Genomic DNA, 22425 nt, shown 5'->3' with positions numbered 1-22425 from the left:
AAAGAAAGAAAGAAAGAAAGAAAGAAAGAAAGAAAGAAAGAAAGAAAGAAAGAAAGAAAGAAAGAAAGAAAGAAAGAAAGAAAGAAAGAAAGAAAGAAATTGTGTAAATTGAGATCTTCAGTCAATTAGAGTCTGCAGTCAGAAAGTTCAGTAAGGAGAGGACCATTCCAGTGGAAGAGGATGTTCGGATGGAAGAGGACATGGATGAAGAGGATTCAGGATTTAGGATTTATGGACTTTGTATTAAGACTGATGAACTTATGAATTGAACTGATAACTTCATTTTCAAGGATTTTCTTAAAGAAGAGGATTAATCATGGACAATTTGGATAAATGGTTTGGAAGTATTTTGGGTAATGTAAATAGAATCACTATATACTCATATGCATCCAACATTGCATATCAAGGACTTCGATGGAGAAGAGGAGAAAAGAAGAGAGATTTCCTTGAGGAATGGAACATCATAAGAAAAAGGGAGATCTGCAGGAGATCTGGAGTTTTGGTAGGTATCATACATCCATCAGTAACATGTTGCAACACAATATAGCAAAGAAACAACATAACAAATCAGATATATATGACACAAACATGTTAGGATACATTGTGTTCCTTATGGAATGGAACAATGTATAAATACCAACAAAATTAGAATTAGCTATAGGATAAGTAAGTACTAACAAAGGATAGTTAGTTACTAACAAAGATTAGCTAGTTATTTAGGTAGATGTAGCTAGACTAATATACTAATACCTTAGGGATGGTTTAGAATAGTTTAGGAGTAGTATTAGATTAGATTAGAGGACATGATAAGGTACTAACGTACATTAAAGTGCAAATACAACAAATAACAAAATTGCATTACATGAAGAACATATAACATACTGCAGATCACATATCACGAAATAATGTAAATAGTTGTGTAAATAGTATGTGTATATTGTAAATTGCATTATAGTGTAAGTACTGTTTATATGTAAAGGGTGTACATATGTATATTTGACATGTATGTTACATGTACATATATGTGTATATGTAAATCATAATGTATATATTGTGTGTATGTTGTATGTATGCATCATATGTATATATGTGCATAACTGTAAATTCTGTGAATACTTTGATATAATTGAGTTGCAAACATTTAAATGTAATTTGCCTAAGGGATTTTAATGTTTTGTTTTAATTTTGATGTAAAGATTTATGCGGTGTTGTGTTAAAATGTATTTTTCAAAATTGTTTGCATTTATTAGTTGGTAGGATATTTCTGTATTAGAATAGGAGTTGTGTTTGATGTTTGTTTTGACTTTTGTGTTGATATTTCATATTTGTTGTTGATTTTGTTGGGAAATTTTGCATTGTTACTTGTTGCTTTGTGCTTTGAGCTATGTAACTGTTCAATAAATTTATCCTTTTACCTTTCCTTGTTGAAATCCCTAGTGTAGGGTAGAGTAGGATAGTGTTAGATAGAATAGAGTTAGTGTAGGTTGTTTGTTATTTGGGGTTAGAATTTTAGTTTGTAGTGCACAAATACCAAAATTTTGTTAATTTTGGCTTTGTGCAAAGGGGGGAACTGTTGTGAGGATTATTTAGGTATTAGTTTATATATAGTTAATGTGGACCTAGCAGGAAGGGTTGGAAAATTCCACATGGAATGGGGAAGCAGGAAGTTGCTTGCACTCCCTGAGAAGGGCTCCATGGTGGGAGTTACAGACAGTAACTGATTCCCTGGGAGACCTCAGAGCTTGTTGAGTTGAACCCTGATTCCCCGGGATCCTGGAGTGTGGTGAAAGTTGGAAGCAGAGAACATCTATCCTGCACAACAGCACTGAGTAGGGAGTGATCTGTGATCTCGTGGACAGCTTGCAGGCTCCTCTCCCTATGGGCTGCTTTGGACCATCAGTTCTGGAGGAGTTGGTTCCTGGCATCCTGAAAACATCTCTGGACTCTACTGTGAGGATACCCACTCCAGTCCTGTTATTCTCTGGGCCCTGCCTGGCTTAGGTCTTAGTTTAGTGTAGTCAAGTCCTTCCCCTGCCCCTGTGGTTTGCCCTTAGCTTTTAAGTGTAGTAAACCCTATTCCCATCCTTAATCTTAGTTTGTCCTTAAATATGTTGCCTTAACTTAAAAACTCCTGCCTTTACTTTGCAGTTGGACTTAACAGCCAATTCAGTAACAGACAACCCTTTGCTGTTAAACTTTAGTCTCCCTACTTGTTGGGTCCCTTCCTGTCATTCCTGTCTCCCACACACCCACCTGTTTACTGTTTAAAGCACCTTTCCCTGGCAATCCTCCATTACAGAACTGATCCAACCATTTTGGATGGCAATTTGGAACTATGCCCAAAGGGTGCTAAAAGATTGCCTGCCCTTTGATCCAGCCATGCCACTGCTGGGTTTATACCCCAAAGAGATCATAAGGAAAAAGACTTGTAAAAAATATTTATAGCTGCACTCTTTGTGGTGGCAAAAAATTGGAAAACAAGGGTATGCTCTTCAATTGGGGAATGGCTGAACAAATTGTGGTGTCTGTTGGTGATGGAATACTATTGTGCTCAAAGGAATAATGAACTGGAGGAATTCCATGTGAACTGGAATGACCTCCAGGAATTGATGCAAAGTGAAAGGAGCAGAACCAAAAGAATGTTGAAAACAGAGACTGATACACTGTTGTACAATTGAACATAATGGACTTCCCTACTAGCAGCAATGCAATGATCCAGGACAATTCTGAGGGACTTATGAGAAAGAACACTATCCACATTCAGAGGAAGAACTGTGGGAGTAGAAACACTGAAGAAAAACAACTGCTTGATCACATGGGTTGATGGGGGTATGATTGGGGATGTAGACTCTAAACAATCACCCTAGTGCAAATTTCAATAATATGGAAATAGGTCTTGATCAATGACACATGTAAAACCCAGTGGAATTGTGCGTCGGCTATGGGAAGGGGTTGGGGAGAGGGGAGGGAAAGAACATGAATCCTGTAACCACGGGAAAATGCTCTAAATTAATTAATTAAATAAAAATTAAAAAAAAAATTTCAGGTTATTTCTGTTTCATGTGTGGTAAAATTAAAACATTCCTATGTTTTACTTAACAAAAAAAATGACTGCTAAATACATACTATAAAATTGTTTTGAGGATAGCCATCTCTTTAGTGTTCCTTAATCCTAAACAATCTCAATTTCTCCAAATGTTCCTCCATGTGATATAGTTTCTAGATCTCTCAACAATTTGAATACAGCCTAGTTTATCAGTGTCCCTCTAAAACTATAATGCCCAAAATGAAGCATAATATTTCAGATGTAATTTGACTATTACAGAGTTCACTGAGATTATTATTTCCCATAATCAGAGCTGATCCTTTCTCCACCAAAAAGATTATTTCACCAAGAATGAAGTGAAGTAGCTCTAAGCAACTGGAGTAGTCTTATCCCCAAAGCTTTGTAAATTAGGAAGAATCCTCCATTTATGGAATCCTCTCCCTCCTAATGTCCACCTCCTGGCTTCCTTCAAACCCCAACTAAAATCCCACTTATAGAAGTACAAGAAGTTTTTACTGAATCCTTTTAATTCTAGTGCCTTCCTTCTGATGATTATGAGATTATGAGCTCCTTGAGAGTAGGGACTGTCTTTTACTTTTCTTTGTATCACCAGTGTGCTTAGCACACTATCTGGTATAAAGTAGTTGCATATTAAATGTTTACTGCTAACAGTCTTAAGTTATTTGAGAAACTAAGTCAATGAACCTGGAAAATCATATATGCTCCTGTGTAATGTCCATCAATTTCTACCTCATAATTCTTTGGGAGTGAGAAAGATGCCTTCATACTCCCCAAAAGAAAAGGTTAACTTAAGAGAGACATAACTTTCTAGAGTAACATTTAACACCTGTGCTATCCTACGGAATGACAATACCAACTCCATGAACATCACAAAACATATTCCTGATTCAGCCATTCTCCCTCCAGTGACAGAGAGAAACCATGGTTTGCCCCTACCTGTTGTTGGCAGTAAAGTTAGGTGCCAAGGATATCGTGCCTTCCTTTTTCCTCAGAGCAACTGAGGAGTCAACTGTATTGGTGCTTCGAGCACTGGATGAAATGGTGAACACTCTGGGCTGGTCATCCTGTTATGGAACACAGAGGCAACCTAAGTAAGAAGATAGGATTTAAGATCACTAACCTCAATGCTACCTGAATTATGTGTATCATACTTGGGCACATCACCTCTTCTGGGCTCAGTTTCTCATCCACAAAATGAGGAGGAATATAATTTGACCCCATGTGGTGGAAAGCAAAGACAAAGAAACAATAAAAACTTTCTATTGTGTATTTGCACACCTCCCTGGCATCAAGCCTTCTTAGGGAAGGCAGGGTAGAACCAGAGGGACCAATAGTTCTATTCCATCTCTGACTCAGACTCCCAAAGATCCCCTTACCAGAATGTTCCATGTGGTTCTTTTCTCAGGTGAAGTTTTGCACAGACCTGTCAGCTTCTTTCTACCCCCAGAGCTGCTGTCAAAGAAGGTCAGGAAATCTGTAGTCTGGTCAGTGCTGGTTTTAGAAAAGGAAGAAGGGGAAAAAAATGAAAACTTTTTTTGGGGCAGCAAAACTACTGCCCCAGATTTCAGACACAAAATGAAATCCAACATTCAGAGGCTAAGTCACAAACCTACTTAAAGCCTAAGGTGGCATTTCCTAGCTCTGGCCTAACAGCCCACGCCTGACAGAAGCCTTAGCATATAACATCTACAGGACAATAATTTGGGGGCTCAAATTTTGACATGAAACTAAGGCTTCTCAAGAAAACTTGTTCTTTTTTTGGGCAGTGAGTAGGAAGGACAGGGAGAACAGTAATAAGTTGTTAAGAAAACATAAGAATAAAAAGGGTTATTGGAGCTTTTTTTTAAAAAATGCAAAAAAGAGCAGAAAAGTAAGAAAGAAATAGCCAAGCACAATGGTTTTGAAAATTGGGGAGACCAAGATGGCAGAGTACCAGCAAGAAGTATTACAATGCTTTCTCCCACAACTCCTCCAGAAAAAAAAATGTACCAGAGTCAATCTTGATTGAGAAATTTTTTTTTAAATCATGGTGCATTATTTTTCCAGCCCAAGTTGGCATAGGTAGATAGATAGTGAAATATATATATATATATATATAGTTTGATTAGGAGCACATTGCATGGAACCTCCCAGCTCAAAGACTGAAAAAGAGTCTGTCTTCAGCAAGAATAGAGTCTCAGGACCAAAAGTCACATAAAAAGGGGCCTTACCCTATGGAGGGAACAGAAACAGATGACACTTAACCTCCCTTCTCCCCATTCTCTCTGAGAAGGAGAAGTAGAGGGCCCTAGACTATTGGAACTACAGGATAGAGGAATACAGTATAAATGGAAGCAGCAGCTATATAGTTCTAGCTGAACAGAAGTTAGTTCTAGCTTATAGCCCAATCTGAAACTTGTAGCAAAAGAACCAGGGCAAGAATCTCAAACCAAAAGAGGCCTGTAGTTTGGTTCTCTGAACCTGCAGGGCTTTCCAGCTGCCAGACAATGGCTGACAGTAGCAGTCTACTGCTGCTCAGACCCAAACCCTGGTCAAGAACTTGCAGTGCTCAGACAAGGAAGGCAACAATCAGACTTCTCTCTGGATCAGAACACTAAAAGTTTGCAGGTCCCCATCCTGTCCTGTTCCTTGGATCCTGGAAAAATACAAATCTCAAACCCCTGCAGAAAGCAGCAGCAAGATCCAAGACAGAAATTCCCTCCAGCCCTAATACCAAGACTGAAATCAAGAAGCAGGCTGATGTAAATGACAGTAAAAAAAAAAAAGCATACTACCATATACAAAGTTATTGTGATAATTGTGATGCTTAAGCCATAAACCCCCAAAAAGAGAATGACTCCAAAACATCTATAAGTAATGCATCAAAGGAAAAAGACAAAATGGGCATCAATTCACCTTCAACTTGCAGAATTCCTCAAAGAGATAAAATAAAAGTTTTTAAAAGGTTAAAAATGTTTTACAAATGGAATAAGAGCACTAGGAGAAAAACTGGAACAGAAATGAGATCTGCAGAAGAAAAAGTTGGAAAGGGAATTGTCAGCTTGGCATAAGAAGCACAAAACCTAACCCAGTCTCCCTGAAAATTAGGATGGATCAAAAAGAAAATAATGACTCCATGAGACAACAATGAATATTAAAACAAAGTGAAAAGATAGAAAGAAAATAAGGTACCTCATAGTAAAAACTGCTAAGCTAGTAAAATAGATTGAGGAAAGATAATTTAAGAATTAGTGAACTATCTGAAAGCCATGACCACACACTGTATTTCAGGAAAGCTTCTCAGATCTCTAGAAGGAATTCACCAGTTACCTCCTGAAACAAATTCCAAAATAAAAACTTTAAGGTCATTATAGGTGATTCTTCTAACATCCAGAAAGAATTCAAGTAGTAAGGAGAAAAAATTAGCAGCCACCCCTATTAAAGGAGTGGAGAACTTAGAATACCATATTCCATAAGGAAAAATATATAGATATACAACCAAGAATAAGTTACTCAGAAAAAAAACAACAAACCCTGAGTATAGTCTTACAGTGGGGAAAAAATGGACCTTTAACTGAAATAAAGGACTTCCAAGCACTCCCAATGAAAAAAATCAGAGTTGCATAGGACTTCGAAGTACAAACACAGGAGTTGAGAGAAACATAAAAAAATAAATATGAATGAACAATTCTAAGGTGTTAAATAAGGACAAACTGTTTACATTCCACTATGAGATAATACCTGTGTTTCCTCTGAATCCTATCATAATGAGGGGTCATAGAAGGAGTCTAATAATACAGGGGACTTGGGGGTATCCAGGTTTTTGCTATGTTTTGATGATCTTAAAAAAAAAGAAATGAAAGAAAAGAGAAGAGAACACACAAAGTGAGTGGAGGGAGAGGAAGAGGGGAAGGGAAGGTAAATTATCATACATACAAGGGAAGGAGTGGGGGTAGTTGGCAATATTTGAATTTCATTTTCATTTTAACTGACCAAAGAAGGGGGAAATACACATACAATTGGTACAGAATGCATTTCACTCAATGAGGAAACAAGAGGGAAAGGGGACAAGGAAGAGGAACTTCCCTTCAGCTTCTTACTAGGGCAAGAATAAGTCCCAGAACCACATAAGAGGCTTCACCTTAGGCAAGAAGCAGAAACAGATGCTAACTGGCAGCTTTTCTCTCCGTCTCTCTCACCAGTGCAAAGTCAAAGATCTAGTGTGGGACTGAGAAAGGGACTTGTGCCTAGGAGATCACCGAAGGGAAGAAGAGGATGAGGGCCCTAGGTCATACAATGATTGAGGAGGCAGGAGCTATGTGGCTCTAATCCAAGGAACAGAGACTTAGTTCTAGCTCATAGCCTAATCTGAAGCCTAGAGAAGAATAATTAGGGCAGGAATTCCAGACCAAAGAGAAGTCTACAGTTTTAAAACTCTTAACCCACAAAGCTTTCCAGCTACCAGGTTGTGGTTGAGTCCAGGAGCAGTCTACTGGACCTCCAATTAGGGGCAAATCCACAGTTAAGTTGCTGTGACCCAAACATAGGTCAAGAACTTGCAGAAGGAAGATAGATCAAAGTAGAAATTAGCACTAAGTAAAACAAACTCTAATTAATAAGAGTGTATCTTGAAGAGGGGTTGACAAGAGTTTTCTTTTTCTTTTTCAATGGTGTGAGGGAGGGGAGGATGGGATAGAAAGAAGTCGGATTCCCATTCATTGAAAAACTAATTTAATTTTTAAAAGTTACATGTTAAAGTTATGATATGCTTAAGAGGAAAACAAGCCAAACATGAGACATTCACAGTTTCTTTGTATAGAAAATGTTTGTTTAGTTCAGAATAAAAAAAATTTTTTTGAAGAGATGACCATTAAAAAAACAAAACAACTCACCAATTTCTAAGAGCCTCAGGTCCCCTTTCATTCAATCAAGCCTTGTGATATCAGCTATCGGGTTAGGAATGTTAACTAAAAGGTTAAAATCACTTACTTTACACATTTTCTACATCTCCTTCCCAGACCATCAAAGATTCTAAGAGTTTATCATTCTGCAACTCTCTCAATGATTCTGCCACCCAAGAAAGCAAAAAAGTTGAGGTCTAACTAAATATTATGGAAATATGCTATCTTAGCCCTTTCTCCCCTATTAATAAGGATCTATTGGGAGAAAATGGAGTGACAAACACCTCAAGTACACATAAGAACCAAATAGCAAGTGAATTTTCTGTCTTCAGTCTGTGTAGGTAGAAATCAGAAATGCACCTGAGCTGCAATGCCCAGCATCCTTTTGAGTTGCGTCCTCACCTGGCGAAATAAATTTGGAAAATAAATTTGCTGGAGACCCTGCCCTCAGGGGCTCTCTGCTCTGATGGCTCTGGGCTCTCTCCCAGGTGAGAGATCTGGGAAGTTTCTTTTCTCTTTACTGAGGCTATTTTTCATTTGCTTTAAATTATTATTATTAAATCTTATAAGAAATAATCCTTGGAGTATTGGGGTTATTAATTTTTAATCCTACAAGTCCTAGAAAGCCAAATTAGTCAACAGCGTTATAAAGTCAAGTTCCAGGAGTGTTAAGGGATGTTGATCATTTCTTGGTTCCTCATTACTAATAATTTTGATAAGCTCTTTTGCATTCCATCACCAAAGGAACAAGACAATCATTCTACACAGAGTGGATATTTTCTTGAGATCTTTCATTTAGAAACCAGAAAGTTACTTATTACAAGCTTTTAATGCAGATATTTAGGGTGTGATCAGGTGAGCAGTTTCATATTTTGGGGTAATATTCTGGCAACCTGCCTCACTCCCCAGAGATCAAAAATCATAAAACAACATTTGACCAAATGGTTCTTGGGGAATACAGGGAATAGACTCCTGGTGAGGGGGAACCTACTTCTAAATGGCTTCACTAATAGTTTAAATTTATATAGAACTTTATCGATAACAAAGCATTTCTACATAGATTAGCTCATCTGATTGCTATAACAACCTTGTGTCATGGAATAAACAAGAACAAGTTTTTGTTTATCATGCAGATGGTTCAAATTTATTTTTTAGAGCTGCAGAGCTGGGTAATTCATCCCCTTCTCATAGCAATAGATCTTAAAGTGACAATGAATATAATGACATATATCTACAATTACAGATATAAGGGAGCTATACCATGGAGATGAAGCTTTAATGAGGTCAGGAACAGGGAAAAGAGTGGTCTTCAAGGACACATTTGGAGCTTACCCTTGGGGCTATAGTACTGGAAAATGGCATTGAACAGGAGAGGGGTTTGGGACACATCATAAAAAATTCCACTGCCCAAATAAAAGAACCTATGTGATTTTAATCCTGGGAGTGAATGGGGGTGAAGAATACAGTCATGTCTGAGAAAAAGGTCCAAATTCTTAAAAAGGTAACATTTATGAAAATCTAAGGAAGAGAAAGGCAGTGGCCTTGAGCACTTAGAAAACAAAACAAAATAGTTCTGTGTTTGTGAGTTTGCATGTAACAGCAGTTTTTCATTTCTTTGGGTCTTTTTCATTTCTAATATGAGAAAAACCATTTGTGCATTAAGTTAAGATAAAGATAAAGATAAGATGAAGGTCAGGATAAAGAATATAAAACAATACAACAAAGGGCAGCTAGGTGGCTCAGTGGATAGTGCTAGGCCTGGAGTTAACAGGACCTGGATTCAAATGGTCTTAGATACTTCCTAGCTGTGTGACCCTGGGTAAATCACTTAATCCCAATTGACTAGCCTCTACCTCTCTTCTGCCTTGGAACTAATACTTGTATCAATTCTAAGACAGAAGGTAAGGGTTTAAAAAAACACACACAACAACAGATGAGAAAGCAAGTGAGGCATATTTGGGATATAAACATAGAATTCTTTTTCTACTATACTTGTAAGAGAGATAATATTAGTAGCATCATACTCATTTTAAGAAATGAGAAAACTGAGGCTCTGAGTAGTTAACTGAGTTGCCCAAAGCCACATAAACTTAAAATCCAGGCTTGTTCGTCTATAGCAGTGATGGGCAACCTTTTGAGCTTGGTGTGTCAAAATTTGCCAAAAATCCAAGAAAAACTTGGGTGGTGTGTCACTTTGAGAAAAAAACCATAATTTTGCAATATTTATAGTTTAAATAACAAAAATGTATAATTGTAATATATAACTTCATTTAATAAACCAAAATGGGTAAATTAATATAGGTAGAATTGTCATCTATAGTGCACAGAGTGTCTATACTACACTGCAGCAAATGCTTCATCCTTGGCATGCAGCCCCATACTTTTCTGCGTGTCAGTGCTAACACCTGTGTCGTAGGTTTTCCATCACTGCTCTATAGCATTCACAGAGTGGTCTTTTCTAGGCCCAGAGGCTTGGTTTTGCTATTGCATAGCTCCAAGGAAATATTTTTTCCCAATGTCTGAAAGTTCTTGAACAACTCTGCCTTATTCTGGGGCAAGAGGCAGCATCTTCCTTCTCTCCCTAGAGGAAAACTTCAATCCTTGGTCCTTAGCCCAGAATTTAATTCTCTATAGATTCCACAGTTCCTCACACAAAAGAATTCCCTTGGCTTTTGTAAACAATGCATTCCTGAAAAGGGGTGACAGGAAGAAGAAAGACCCTTTCCAAACTGAAGAGAAGCTTTAAGAAAAGATAAAAGAAGGGTTCATCAGTCAATATTCAGTTCATCTGGATGAAAAGGCAGCTTTTCAAAGTTCGAATTTTAATTGAACTGCTTTCCCAGTTCTTCTCTCAGAGATCACAATATGAAAAGAGAAAGACTACTACTGACTTCTGGATCCCTTTTTCCATGGCAAAACTGCCAGCACATAAGCAAGAAAGTCAGAGGATCAAGGGACAGTACAGGTAAAGGCAGCTTATGAAATCAGTCAAGAAGAGAGCCCAGAACAACTCAGAACACACAAATATAACCGGTTTGTAGTTGCCATTTTTTTTAACAAGCTGATAATTGCCAATAATTGCCTACATCCATCCCTGGGAAAGAAAGGAAAGAACATCAAGGTAGGAAGACTCTTGAAGCAGAATGACCCTTAATCATCACATTCTTCCACTGTTTCCCCTTCCCAACCCCATCCTCTACCTTTTTTTTTTTAAAGACAGAAGATAGCAAGGAAGGGGAAAAAAAGCCTTAATCTCCCAAATATCTGTTGCTTTTTTCACCTTATAGTATGAAACCCTGATGCCATCTTCCTGACAGTGGGACAGAAGTCTAAAAGAGGCAGTTATTTCCTTATCCACAAAATTATGATGACAACCCTGACATTATTTTGGGCCACACTACTTGAAGCAAGTGCTCTTTCCTTTTTGATATTTGATGGAGTTCTCTGGAAAGATGGCTGTTCTATTAAAATTAGGACTGGGGTGGGCAGGGAGAGAGCCAAGAAGATTACCTGAGGGTACCATTCAACTGCTGGTTGACTTGGGTAGTGCTGCTGGATCTTCGAAGGTTATTGATAGCTCTGGAATTCCCTGCACTCTCCTGGGAAAAAAAAGCCAAACAACAAATATTTATTGAGCATTTATTATATACCCATGACTACAGTAGGCCCTGGAGGGACATAACTATATATATATATTCCTTAGTAGAGGGAACTTACAGTCTAATTGGAAAACAAACATGAAAAAATTAGGAAACACATGTTAAATACAAATATAATTAAGTGCTAAATCATGTTGCATGAACTATAAATGCTAAAGAAATTCACAGAATGGGAGAGGTCAATGTAAGTTAGAAGAGTTTTCATGAAAAGCTTCAAGAAGGTAGAGATATTGAAGCTGGGCTGCAAAAGACAGGTAGAATTTTCAGAAGGAAGAGAGAGACAATATTCCAGGTTTGGGGGAGAACATTATCAATAGCACAGAAGTATAAACATAACATGTTTGTGGATGCAATCTGAATAGAACAGAAGATTCATGTTTGAGAATAGGAAATTAAATTGGTTAGGTAGAGGTGGTTGAATTGAAAAAAGAACCTAAAAATGAGACAGCAGAGTCTAGATTGAAATAACAAGTATACAAAAGTTTTGAGCAAAGGAATGATAAGATAAAATGAGTACCCAAAGAAGATTAGTCAGATCGAAATTAGAAGAGGAAAAAACTAGAGTGGTGAATGTCAAGGGGACCATCAATCAATAATCTCTAACAGTCAAAGAATAAAGTTCTGAATTAAGAATGGTGCCAAGAGGTCTTAAGAGGAGGGAGGGAATGTTAGAAACAATTGTTAGTAGAAACAGGTAGCACTTGGGAGCTTTTAGATAAAGGATATGAAGGAAGGGTATGAGTCAAAGGTGACTAAATCTTCAAGTGCAAATAACTAGACCTATGGTGGTGCCATTGACAGGGAATCTGACAAGGGGTTTTTTGGAAGGTCAAGGAAGGGAGACAAGGTTGAATTCTGTTTCAGACATACTGACTTTAAAAGCCTTTCACTTGGAAATGTCCAAAAGGTACCTAGAGATAGGGAACTAAGGAACTGAGCCTTGTAAGATTAGCAGGTCAGAACTTGACATAAATATTGGGAGTCACTAGGATAGAGGTAATAGTTGGAATGGAAAAATGGGGAGTTAGATAACAATTTATAGTGTTTTATGGATTTTTACAAGTGTCCTATAAAATAAGTCATTCAAATATTATTACTCTCCTCTCAGTTGAGTACTTTACTAAGAAAAATCAAAGCCATTCACCATGAACTCCATTACCTCCCCTTCTCATACCCCTCAAAATAAACTCAATAATACTCTTCTTTATTCTAATCTCTGAAAAAAGGTGATCCTTATCCTCATAAAGAACAACACCTCTATGTATACCCTTGATCCCATCCCCTCCTATCTTCTCCAGCAGACTGTGCCCACCATGAGCTCTGTTGCCCATTACTCTTCAATCCCCCCTATCCCTATTTACTATGCCCTTCCATAAACAAGCACAACAAACTTTTGAACTTGTTGCCCTAACTTCTTTCCTCTTACTGCTTTCTAAACCCATTGCAATATGGTTTCTGATCTCAATCGGTCAACTGAAACCTCTCTGTTAAGTCACTAATGATCTCCTAATGGCCAAATCTGATGGCCTTTTCTCTTTCTTCATCCTTCTTGACCATTCTGCAGCACTATCGCTGTTGACTATCCTCTCCTCTCTGGATTTTCATGACACTTTTTTCTTGGTTTTCCTTCCCATCTGACCATACTCACTCTCCTAAAGCTGCATCACCATCCATATCTTACTCCCTAACTGAGGGTTTCTCACAAGGTTTTGTCTGGGACTCTCTTATATTCTCACTCTATATTCTCATTTGGTGACCTCATCAGCTCCCATTGAAGCCAGGGCCATGGGAGAGAGCAGTGCATAATAAGGCTAAAGGCTATTTTGGGGTCAGCTTCTGAAAAACTTTAAATATGCCTAAAAAGGAGTTTGTATTTGATTAGGAAGCCACTGGAGTTTTTTGACGAGGGGGTTGACCCAGTCATAATCTGAATTTTGGTAGCTGTATGGAAGATGGGTCAAAGTGAGAAGAAACCTGAGCACTGCTCTCTCTCATGGCCCAGACAAAGGGTGTTCTTGCTACTCTTCTGTGACCTCAGTGCCTCTGCACTAACTGTCCTCCATGGCTACAATGTCCTTCCTCTCACCTTCACTTCTTGGAATCCCTCATTTCCTTTAAAAATTGGCCACTTTCTTTATGTGGTCTGCCCCAGTTTCCCTAGTTATATTACCTTCCCCACAAAGTTTATCTTGCATCTATTTTGCATAGAGCTACATAAGTGTGTGATTTCTTCCCATTAGATTTTTTGACTTCTTGTCTTTGTCAATCTCCACCATCTAGCATGTATTTGGCTCTGAATAAATTCTTATGATTCATCACCATTTTACAGACTAGTAAACTGAGTCTCAGAGAGAATAAATTAATTTTTCCAAGTTACAAAGTAAATGGCCAAACCAAGTTGTCAACTTAATGAAGTCTTCTGACTCCAAGCCAAGCACTCTTTCCATTATTACTGATTGATTATTAAATTAAATTAAATTATTAAATTAAAATTATTATCATGATTTTGAGAAACTGAAGTGTTACATGATCTAAAGTTAAGGTAAGGGAGCAGCTGGGTGGCTCAGCGGATTGAGAGCCAGGCCTAGAGATGGGAGGTCCTAGGTTCAAATCTGGCCTCCAACACTTCTGAGCTGTGTGACCATGGGAAAGTCACTTAACCCCCACTGCCTAGCTCTTACCACTCTTCTGACTTGGAGCCAATACATAGTATTGACTCCAAGACGGAAGGTAAGGGTTTAAAAAAATTAAAAAGTCAAGGTAATATTAGTGTTAATGGGGGAAAAAGGCTTTTGAAGCAGGGAGTTACTTTAAATAATTTATGTACTTGGGAAATTCCCCAAGTGCAATTCAGCCTTCTTTCCTATTCAATTCTGGGTCCAACTAATTGTTCAGGAACAGTCTGTCCAAGTCAGATGTTCTGACTCAATGGACTAACTGAATGGACAGTCCACCCAACTGCATTGCATGTCATAATCTTGACAACATAAATTCCTTATCAACTTAATTTTTCCTGTATGGACTGAAAGGCTAACCTATTTGGAAAGGTAGCAGCTCTCACATTACAGAGGAATCCCTGGTAATGTTCTAGGCTTCAATTTATTTAAGGCAATATCACATGCAAACAAGAGTATTTGAAGAACCTCAAAATTTATTGGAAATTCCTCTTCCATTTAGACTTGGTAAACGATTTCCTCCATATCGCTGATTGGCATCGAGTGTAAGTTTCCCTTACTTGATACTGAAACTTAGGGAGATTATAGAACAAAAGTATCTTTGTAGTTGTAGCTTTAAAGGAATCTTATATAATCAAGATTATAAGTCACCCAAAGGGTGATGAAAAGGTGCATAAAACCTAAAATTAGGTTTTATAGGTTACAGCATATTACCAATAATGGCTTGCATGACAGAAGTGGAGTAATGACAACATCCTAAAATTATATATACATATATATAAAATTTTTAAAGAACTGCCAAGCATTCTTCTTAACAACATCTTTGTTCCATTTGATCCACAAGGAAACCAAGGCTCTGAGGGGCTAAGTGCCTCAACCCACTATTATGGGACTTCCCTTTGAGACTATTTTCCATCTGTACTGTCTATCTCTTGATTGAACATAGTTTTGGAAATGTTGTTTCCTCCATTAGAATATGAACTCCTGAGGGCAGGAACTATGTTTTTTTATTGTCAACCAATGCAATGTGTGCCTGAGGTAAGAGATAAACCCAGGATAAAGCCAGAACTCTTTCCATACCATTATACTATCAAGTATTCCATATTCCATACCATCAAGTAAAGCCAGAAAAAATGATCCAGTCTTGTAGCAGGAGCAAAGGAGAGATAGCTAGAAAGAGGGCTATAGTGGCATAGCAGACAGGAATCATTAAGGATAAGGTATGAATGACATCTGGACAGAGATCTATCAAAATATCATAAACCAAGAAAGTTCTATGAAAGGTCTTCTTTCTATCTCTATTTTTTACCTTGGATCATCAATTCATCCATTCCCATATCTTAAGAGATATATCCAAATCTCAATACCCATCCCTAATTACTCCTCAGAAGTCCAGTCCCATGTTTCCAAGGATCTGATAGACACTTCCATTTTGATGTCCTGGTAGTCCCTCAAACTTAGCATATTCAAAAAGAAAATTTAACCAGGCCCCCCAAACCTGCCCCTCCTCCTCCAATGACTATAATCTTTCATTAATTTTTTTATCTTCTATCTCCCTAACTCCACACAACTAATCAGGTGCCAAATCCTGACATCTCCACCTCTAAAATCACTCTCATAGTCATTCACTCCTTTCACGTTCTTGTCTCATTCTCAACTAGACCATTTAAAAGCCTCCTAACTGGTCTTTCTATTTCCAGTTGGTCTGTAACATCTCTCCAAGCATCCTCCCCTCACTACCAGAATAATTATCCTAATGCATGCCTATGATCATGCCATTCCTCTGATTCCCCACTTAAATACTATAAACTCCTAGACTCAAAATTCAGTGCTCCCAATAACTAACCTATATCATCTCATATCACTCCTCTTTACATGTTATTCTATATACCAGGCAAACTAGACTCCTTTTTTTTATTGCTATTAGTATTATTATTGTCTACTGTAACTCCAATGCAATGGATAGTGTTGGGCTTAGAGTCAGGAATCACAGGGTTTGAATCTTACCTTAGAATTTTATTGTGTGTGTGACCTTGGGCAAATCACTTAACATTTCTGAGGTTCAGTTTCCTTATCTGTAAAATGAACTGGAGAAGGAAATGGCAACTCACTCTAGTATCTTTGCCAAGAAAACCCCAAATGGCATCACGAAGAGTCAGACCTGACTGAAAAATGACTGAACAACAAAAATGAGGATAATAATAGCACTATCTTCACAGAATAGTTGTAAAGGGACCAAATGAGCTAACATATGAAAAGCCTTTTGACAAACCTTAAAGTGCTAACCTAACTGCTAGCTACTGTTGTTATTATTATTAGAATACACTTTTGTATTGAGTCTGGTTTACTGTCTTCCTTTTGGTTTTCTGTTAAGAGTTAATAATTTTCAAACACTGAAGCTGAAGCTCCAGTCAAGGACATTTTCAAAATATTAATTAGAATCCAAGGTGAGCAGATTATCCATACTAATAAAACTCCTGCTTCCTAATGTCATTGACCATATATAATCTTTAGTTTAATTATGACAACCAATCTATCACAACTTCTCCAGACAATAAGTATCTACATCTGGGGCTACTGAGTACCTACATCTGAGGCTACTGGGGATCAGAAACCCATCTTATGATATAAATATAGTAAAGATGCTCTATAAATAAGCTAAGCCCTGGCTAATCAGCACTCAAAAATCTTTAAAAACAATTTAAGAACAAAGGCCTCAAAAAGGATTGGAGAAAGGCAGGTGGAGAGGGAGAATAATGATAAATAATATGTGGTCCTTGTCATCAAGGAGCTTACAATAACTTTAATATAGTTAACAACTTTAATAACAATAATATAGAGGAGAATATAAGAACCCAAGACCTACCCTGGAAGTGCTCTGAGAATTCATGGGAGGGAGAAGACCCTTTTGGCTAAAGGAATGAAGGAAGACTTTATGAAAGAGGTGGCACTGGAGCAACTAGGTGGTTCAGTGAACAGAGAGCCAGGCCTAGAGACAAAAGTTCTGGGTTCAAATCTGGAATCAGATACTTCCTAGCTGTGTGACCCTGAACAAGTTATGTAATCCCCATTGCCTAACCCTTGCTGTTCCTCTACCCTTCTGCCTTGGAACTGACATTCAGTATCAAATTTTTTTTAACCCTTACCTTTCATCTCAGAACTGATACTAAGTATTGGTTCCAAGGCAGAAGAGTGGTAAGTATCTATTTAATCATCTAACTGTTCCCACTCAGTATCAATTCTAAGACAGAAGGTAAGGGAGGGAGGGAGGAATAAAGGAGGCATTTACATTAAACTCTGAAAGGCACGATTTGAAGATGGAAAGGGGGAAGGCATTTGGGATATGGACAAAGAGGTAGGAAAACTTGGTATATTTGGTGGGGAGAATAATATAGAATGGCTAGAAAATGCCTTAGACGGATGCATTGTACTTGGTAGTAAAGCAGTAGTAAGTAATTGAAGGTGTGGAGCAGTAAAGTAACATTCAAATTTACGGGTGTGGGAGAATTAGCTCAGTTATTCAGATAATACTTCTAATAAAAATAAATATGAACTTGGATTCATAAACTCAGTCCCAAAATAGGGCAGCTAAGTTTTGTACAGACTGTTCAGTGACCACTGACTGCACACCTAAGTCTAGTTAACCACCCTGTAAACATGTACGATTGGCCATGAGGTGAAATGAAACAAATGAGAATGGATGATTCAGCACTGACCACAACTAAAACAAAAAATGAGATAAGACATTAAGGAAAGGTAGAGGCAGATCTCAACAAATTTACAACAAAATCTCAACAAACTTACAAGCTGTATGAATTAAAATAGGAGCAATTTATTTGCCAATAAGGGAGTGAAAATAATTATGCTGCAGAAGGGAGGGGAGGTACACAACACCTAATCTGAAAGTTATCTTTATTCCCCTAACAATCCAGATTTTTTTTTTTTTAAATCTCTTTACCCAGCTTCATACTGGAGGGAGTGAAACTATCCTGTATGGCATTCTATAGCTTCGGGCACTCACCAGAGCATTCCTCCTGGGTTTGTCTTCAGTGATAACAGAGACAGAACGGGCAAAGGGCTTTGCAGGGGATGCACTATTGGGTCGTCTGGACAAAAGAAGGGGAAGGCCTGTCAAGCTCAAGTCCATTCCTTCTATGTTGTCTTCTGGATAGCAGGCAGGGCTACTGGAAGCCCGGGTACTTTTCATTGTGATTACAGCAAACCTAAAGCAAGAAAGCAGATATGAGGAATCATTATAGAAAATCAAATCTTCTTCCAAGAGAGATTGTTATTTGTCCAGGAAAATGTCATCATCTGGCTCTGACTTAAGCAACCCAGCAACACTAACATCTGAATTCTATCACAAACTTCTCTAGTGGACATGCATTTCCTGGGAGTCAAAATTAAGATACTTAGTTTCTTCCTTCAATTCAATAAGTATTTACAAAATACTTACTATGTGTTTAGCACTCCTAAATCCAGTCACTTTGCCTTTTTGGGGGGCAACAATTCAGTTTCCATTTGCCTTAACTTAAGCTCCATGATTCAAGGTATCAGAAACTACTGCTATCACCAGACAATGCATATAGAGTCCCTCAGTTGTTTCCTGCTGTGCAGTGAAATTTAACAAGGAAATGGTCCAGGCTGGGGTTCTTTCTATAGTTTTCTCAAAGACATTTGTGATTTGCTTGGCCCCTGGATGGTAGCATAAACACAACCCTCACTATGGAAACCACCATACCAACTTCTTTATTACTGCAGGGAAGCCAGAAATCATATTGACGCTCAACAGGTGACAGCAAAGGGAAGAGGGGGAGGAAAGGGAAGAGAGAAAGAGGAAAAGAAACCAACCAGAAAAATACCAAAAATTTCAAAAAGCTTAAAATCTTTCATCTTAAGAAAAAGACTCTTTTGCCCACTGTTCTTTTCTTTCCCTGATGTCTTTTGATGGATATGGAGCCACTTATACAAACAATAAGTCGAAATCAAGTCAAGAAGCACATATTAAATGCTTGCTATGTGCCAGGCCCTGTGCTGTAGGCTAAAATAACAATAACTAGCATTTATATAAGCTTTAAGGTTTAGAAAACGTTTTAAGCAAGTTATCTCATCCTCACTAACATAAAAGAACCTTAGAAATCTTTCACTGTTGAGCAAAAGAGGGGAGAGTCGTTCAGGTCAAGAGAACACAGACCAAAGCCAGGGCACATAAATGAAATTAATCATTAGTCTGTCTCGGCATAATTGCTGAGACCACAGATGTGGGTTATCTTTTCATTCTAATTTTTCTTTTCTTTCGTCCATACAGTTGGTTCTATTCGGCACTCCTCCCCCTGCAGATCTTAGGTTTGCCCAACCTGTGGCTATTTCACATCCTTTTATTTAAGAGCTTAACACCCCCCCCACCACCACCACCACCACCACCAAAAGGAGGTAATCAGCTTGCACACTACGCCTTCGCCCTGGGACGTGGATGTCTCATCCTCCACAATCACCCCACTTCGACCCTCAGCACCTCTGGACCCCGAGTAGCTCTTACCTGCTCAGCCCTGTAATGATGCAGGAGCCCGGGGTCGGGGAGGAGAAGAAAGGACACCCTCCCCTTCCCTGTCCTCGGGTGTGGCAGAATATGAGCCAGAGGAGAAGAGGTCCGGACCGGCTCCCCACGTTCTTCTTCTTTCCCTCGACCTCACTGGAGTCCGCCTGCGGTCAGGCTCCACAGCCCCAGGCCTGGCTCGGGGGGCACCCTCGAAGGGGGATCGAGTCTGGCCGGCGTAGGACCCGACCTTCCCCCTGTGGTGTCTCCTCGAACCCGGCCCGAGCAGCAGCTCCCGGCCGAGGAGCCCCCCCCCGGGAACAATGAACCAGGGCGGGAGAGGGGTAACGGGGGCGACAGGCGAGGAGAGGAGGTGGGAGGAGGGAAAGAGTAGCGCTGGCAGCTAGCAACCCGCCTGGCACCACCCACCGCGTCACTCCCTCCGAGCCCGCCCTCCTCTTTTCTCCATTTCTATTGGCTGAGGCCAGGCCCCGATTATGGAGATCCCAGGAATTCACTGGCCAGTTCTGCAGTCCATTGGGGGACCACGGGGGCGGGAGAGGCACGCAGAGAGGGGAAGATCTGCGATTGGTTGAGGCGGAGGAGGCGTGGCCCCGGCCTGGAGAGAGCGGGGAGAGAAGAGATCTCTATTGGGGGTGGGAGCCAAAGCTGGAGAGTATGGTGACCTGTGAAGCCAAAGGATCAGGGGGAAAATTAGGGAGGAAAAGGAAAAAAAGAGGAAAAAAGGAAAGGCATGAGGCAGAAGAGAGGGAAATTAAGAAAGAAAGGTCAGAGAATGAGGACTGGGAGGCCTTAAGAGAGCAAAGAATCTAGGAGAGGTGATGATGGAAGAAAAGTCTTTAAGATGAGTCAATGAGGACCCAAGAGGTCCATGCTTAAACAACTGGTTTCAAGAAGGTTGGGAAGGGTTGCTGTGCTGACTTTGTTCCAGAGAATAAAATGGTCATGAAGCCTTCCCTGTCAATGGAGCAAGGAGACTGACAGGTATGCCGATTCTTTAACACCTAGTCAAATTTGGGGATCTTTTTTTAAAAATAGAAGCATATTTGTTTAAGTTAGATTGTAGTTGGTAGCCAGAAGTACAGAATTAAAAGAAGACTCTTCAGAGAAGCCAAAGTACAATCAATGCCACTAAAAGGCGTTATTAACCCTTTTTTGAGTTAGGCAAATCTAGTTAAGTTTATGGACCCTTTCTTAGAATATTTTTAAATGCATATAATGAAATACATAGGATTCAAAAAGGAATCAATTATATTCAAATAGTTAACAAAACCAAACCCTTTGAAATCTACTCATCTTAAATCTAGGGTACAAATCTGTGGGATGGTTTTCCTTTCCTTTTGTACCACTAATTCTTGATTGAAAGGTTCCCAAATTTTCACCCCAATAAACCATCCCTTTTAACAAAGGAGAAAAAAGGCTTCAGGATTACTGACCCACACATCAGCAGCCTGACGGCACATGAAATATTCTATACCCATAGTCTCTGCTTTTCTTCTCTTTGGAACCAAGAGTAGAGAATCAAAGTGTGGCTTTGCTTTTATTTTTATTCTTCTCAGTTATACTATAGTAATAATTGTCCATATTGTTTCTCTGGTTCTGCTTACCAAAGTATTTGGTTTATGTTTTTCTATTCATCTGTGTCATTTATATTATTTATGACCAATAAGTATTTTCCAGTGCTTAGCACAATACCTGGCAAATCTCAGGTGCTTAATAAATGCTTATTGATTTTATTCTTGCAGCACAATCATATTCCATTACATGAATGAATCACAATTCATCTAGCTAGTCTGCAATTGGTGGGTACCCACTTCATTTACTACTTCAAAAAAATGCTGCCATTGATATTTTGGTGTATATGTGCATCGCACAATCTCAATAATCATTTTCAGAGTGCAATATAGTTCTTATTTATCTTCACAACAATCCTTTCAGGTAAGTCCTATGGGTATTGTGATCTCCATTTTTTCAGATGAGGAAACTGAAGCTCAGAGAGTTCATCAACATTCAGTTAGGAGGTTGAAGCAGATATATTACCTTCTTAATGTTAGAGCAGTAGAATGATCATCATAGCCCCATAACAGCACATTAAGAAAGAAATTCCAACTCTGTGTAAATATCCAATAGTGTTTATTAAGAAAGTGTAAACAACCAGCACCCCCCACAAGTTCCACAGAGATGGGATGCTCCCTCCAGGGTTTTCCCCAACCCTTACAACTCTAAACAACAATTTATGGCAAGAGTAAGTATGGCCGAAAAATAGACAGACATTGAACAGAAGACCATCACATGAATAAAAAAGTGTCAGAAAACAGGAGGCTAGACCACAAGATGCAACCTTGATCCAGAATCTAATTCAAGTCCACTTCTTCAATTAAACACTTAACTGTGAAATCTCCATTCCTTGGGAGTGAGGAAGATAGAGGTACAGTTTCCAGATATTATGATCACCATGTAAGCAAGGAAGATTTTCATCAGAATGGCAAGGCATTTAAAAAATAATTTTCAGGAGAAACACAAACACACGCACGCACGCGCACACACACACACACACACACACACACACACACACACACACACACAC

At 38.8% G+C, this 22425-nt stretch overlaps 1 protein-coding gene across 1 annotated transcript in view; it reads right to left on the bottom strand.

The window, feature by feature from the left end:
- The window catches only part of CEP131 (centrosomal protein 131), a 60480-nt gene extending 40593 nt beyond the window's left edge, over positions 1-19887 (bottom strand). The window contains exons 1-6 of the mRNA XM_044673432.1: positions 19821-19887; positions 18303-18504; positions 16173-16188; positions 11458-11536; positions 4444-4558; positions 4004-4131 (exon numbers count right to left, since the gene is read on the bottom strand). Coding sequence (XP_044529367.1) covers positions 4004-4131; positions 4444-4558; positions 11458-11536; positions 16173-16188; positions 18303-18488 — 524 coding nt within the window. The 5' untranslated portion in view covers positions 18489-18504; positions 19821-19887. The remainder of the gene's footprint in view (positions 1-4003; positions 4132-4443; positions 4559-11457; positions 11537-16172; positions 16189-18302; positions 18505-19820) is intronic.
- Between the last annotated feature and the right edge of the window lie 2538 nt (positions 19888-22425).

This window comes from Gracilinanus agilis, chromosome 4, assembly GCF_016433145.1.
Source record: "Gracilinanus agilis isolate LMUSP501 chromosome 4, AgileGrace, whole genome shotgun sequence".
Classification (NCBI taxonomy): Eukaryota; Metazoa; Chordata; class Mammalia; order Didelphimorphia; family Didelphidae; genus Gracilinanus; species Gracilinanus agilis.
The sequence above is the reverse complement of the archived record's forward strand: the minus strand, read 5'-3'. Positions and strand labels throughout refer to the sequence as shown.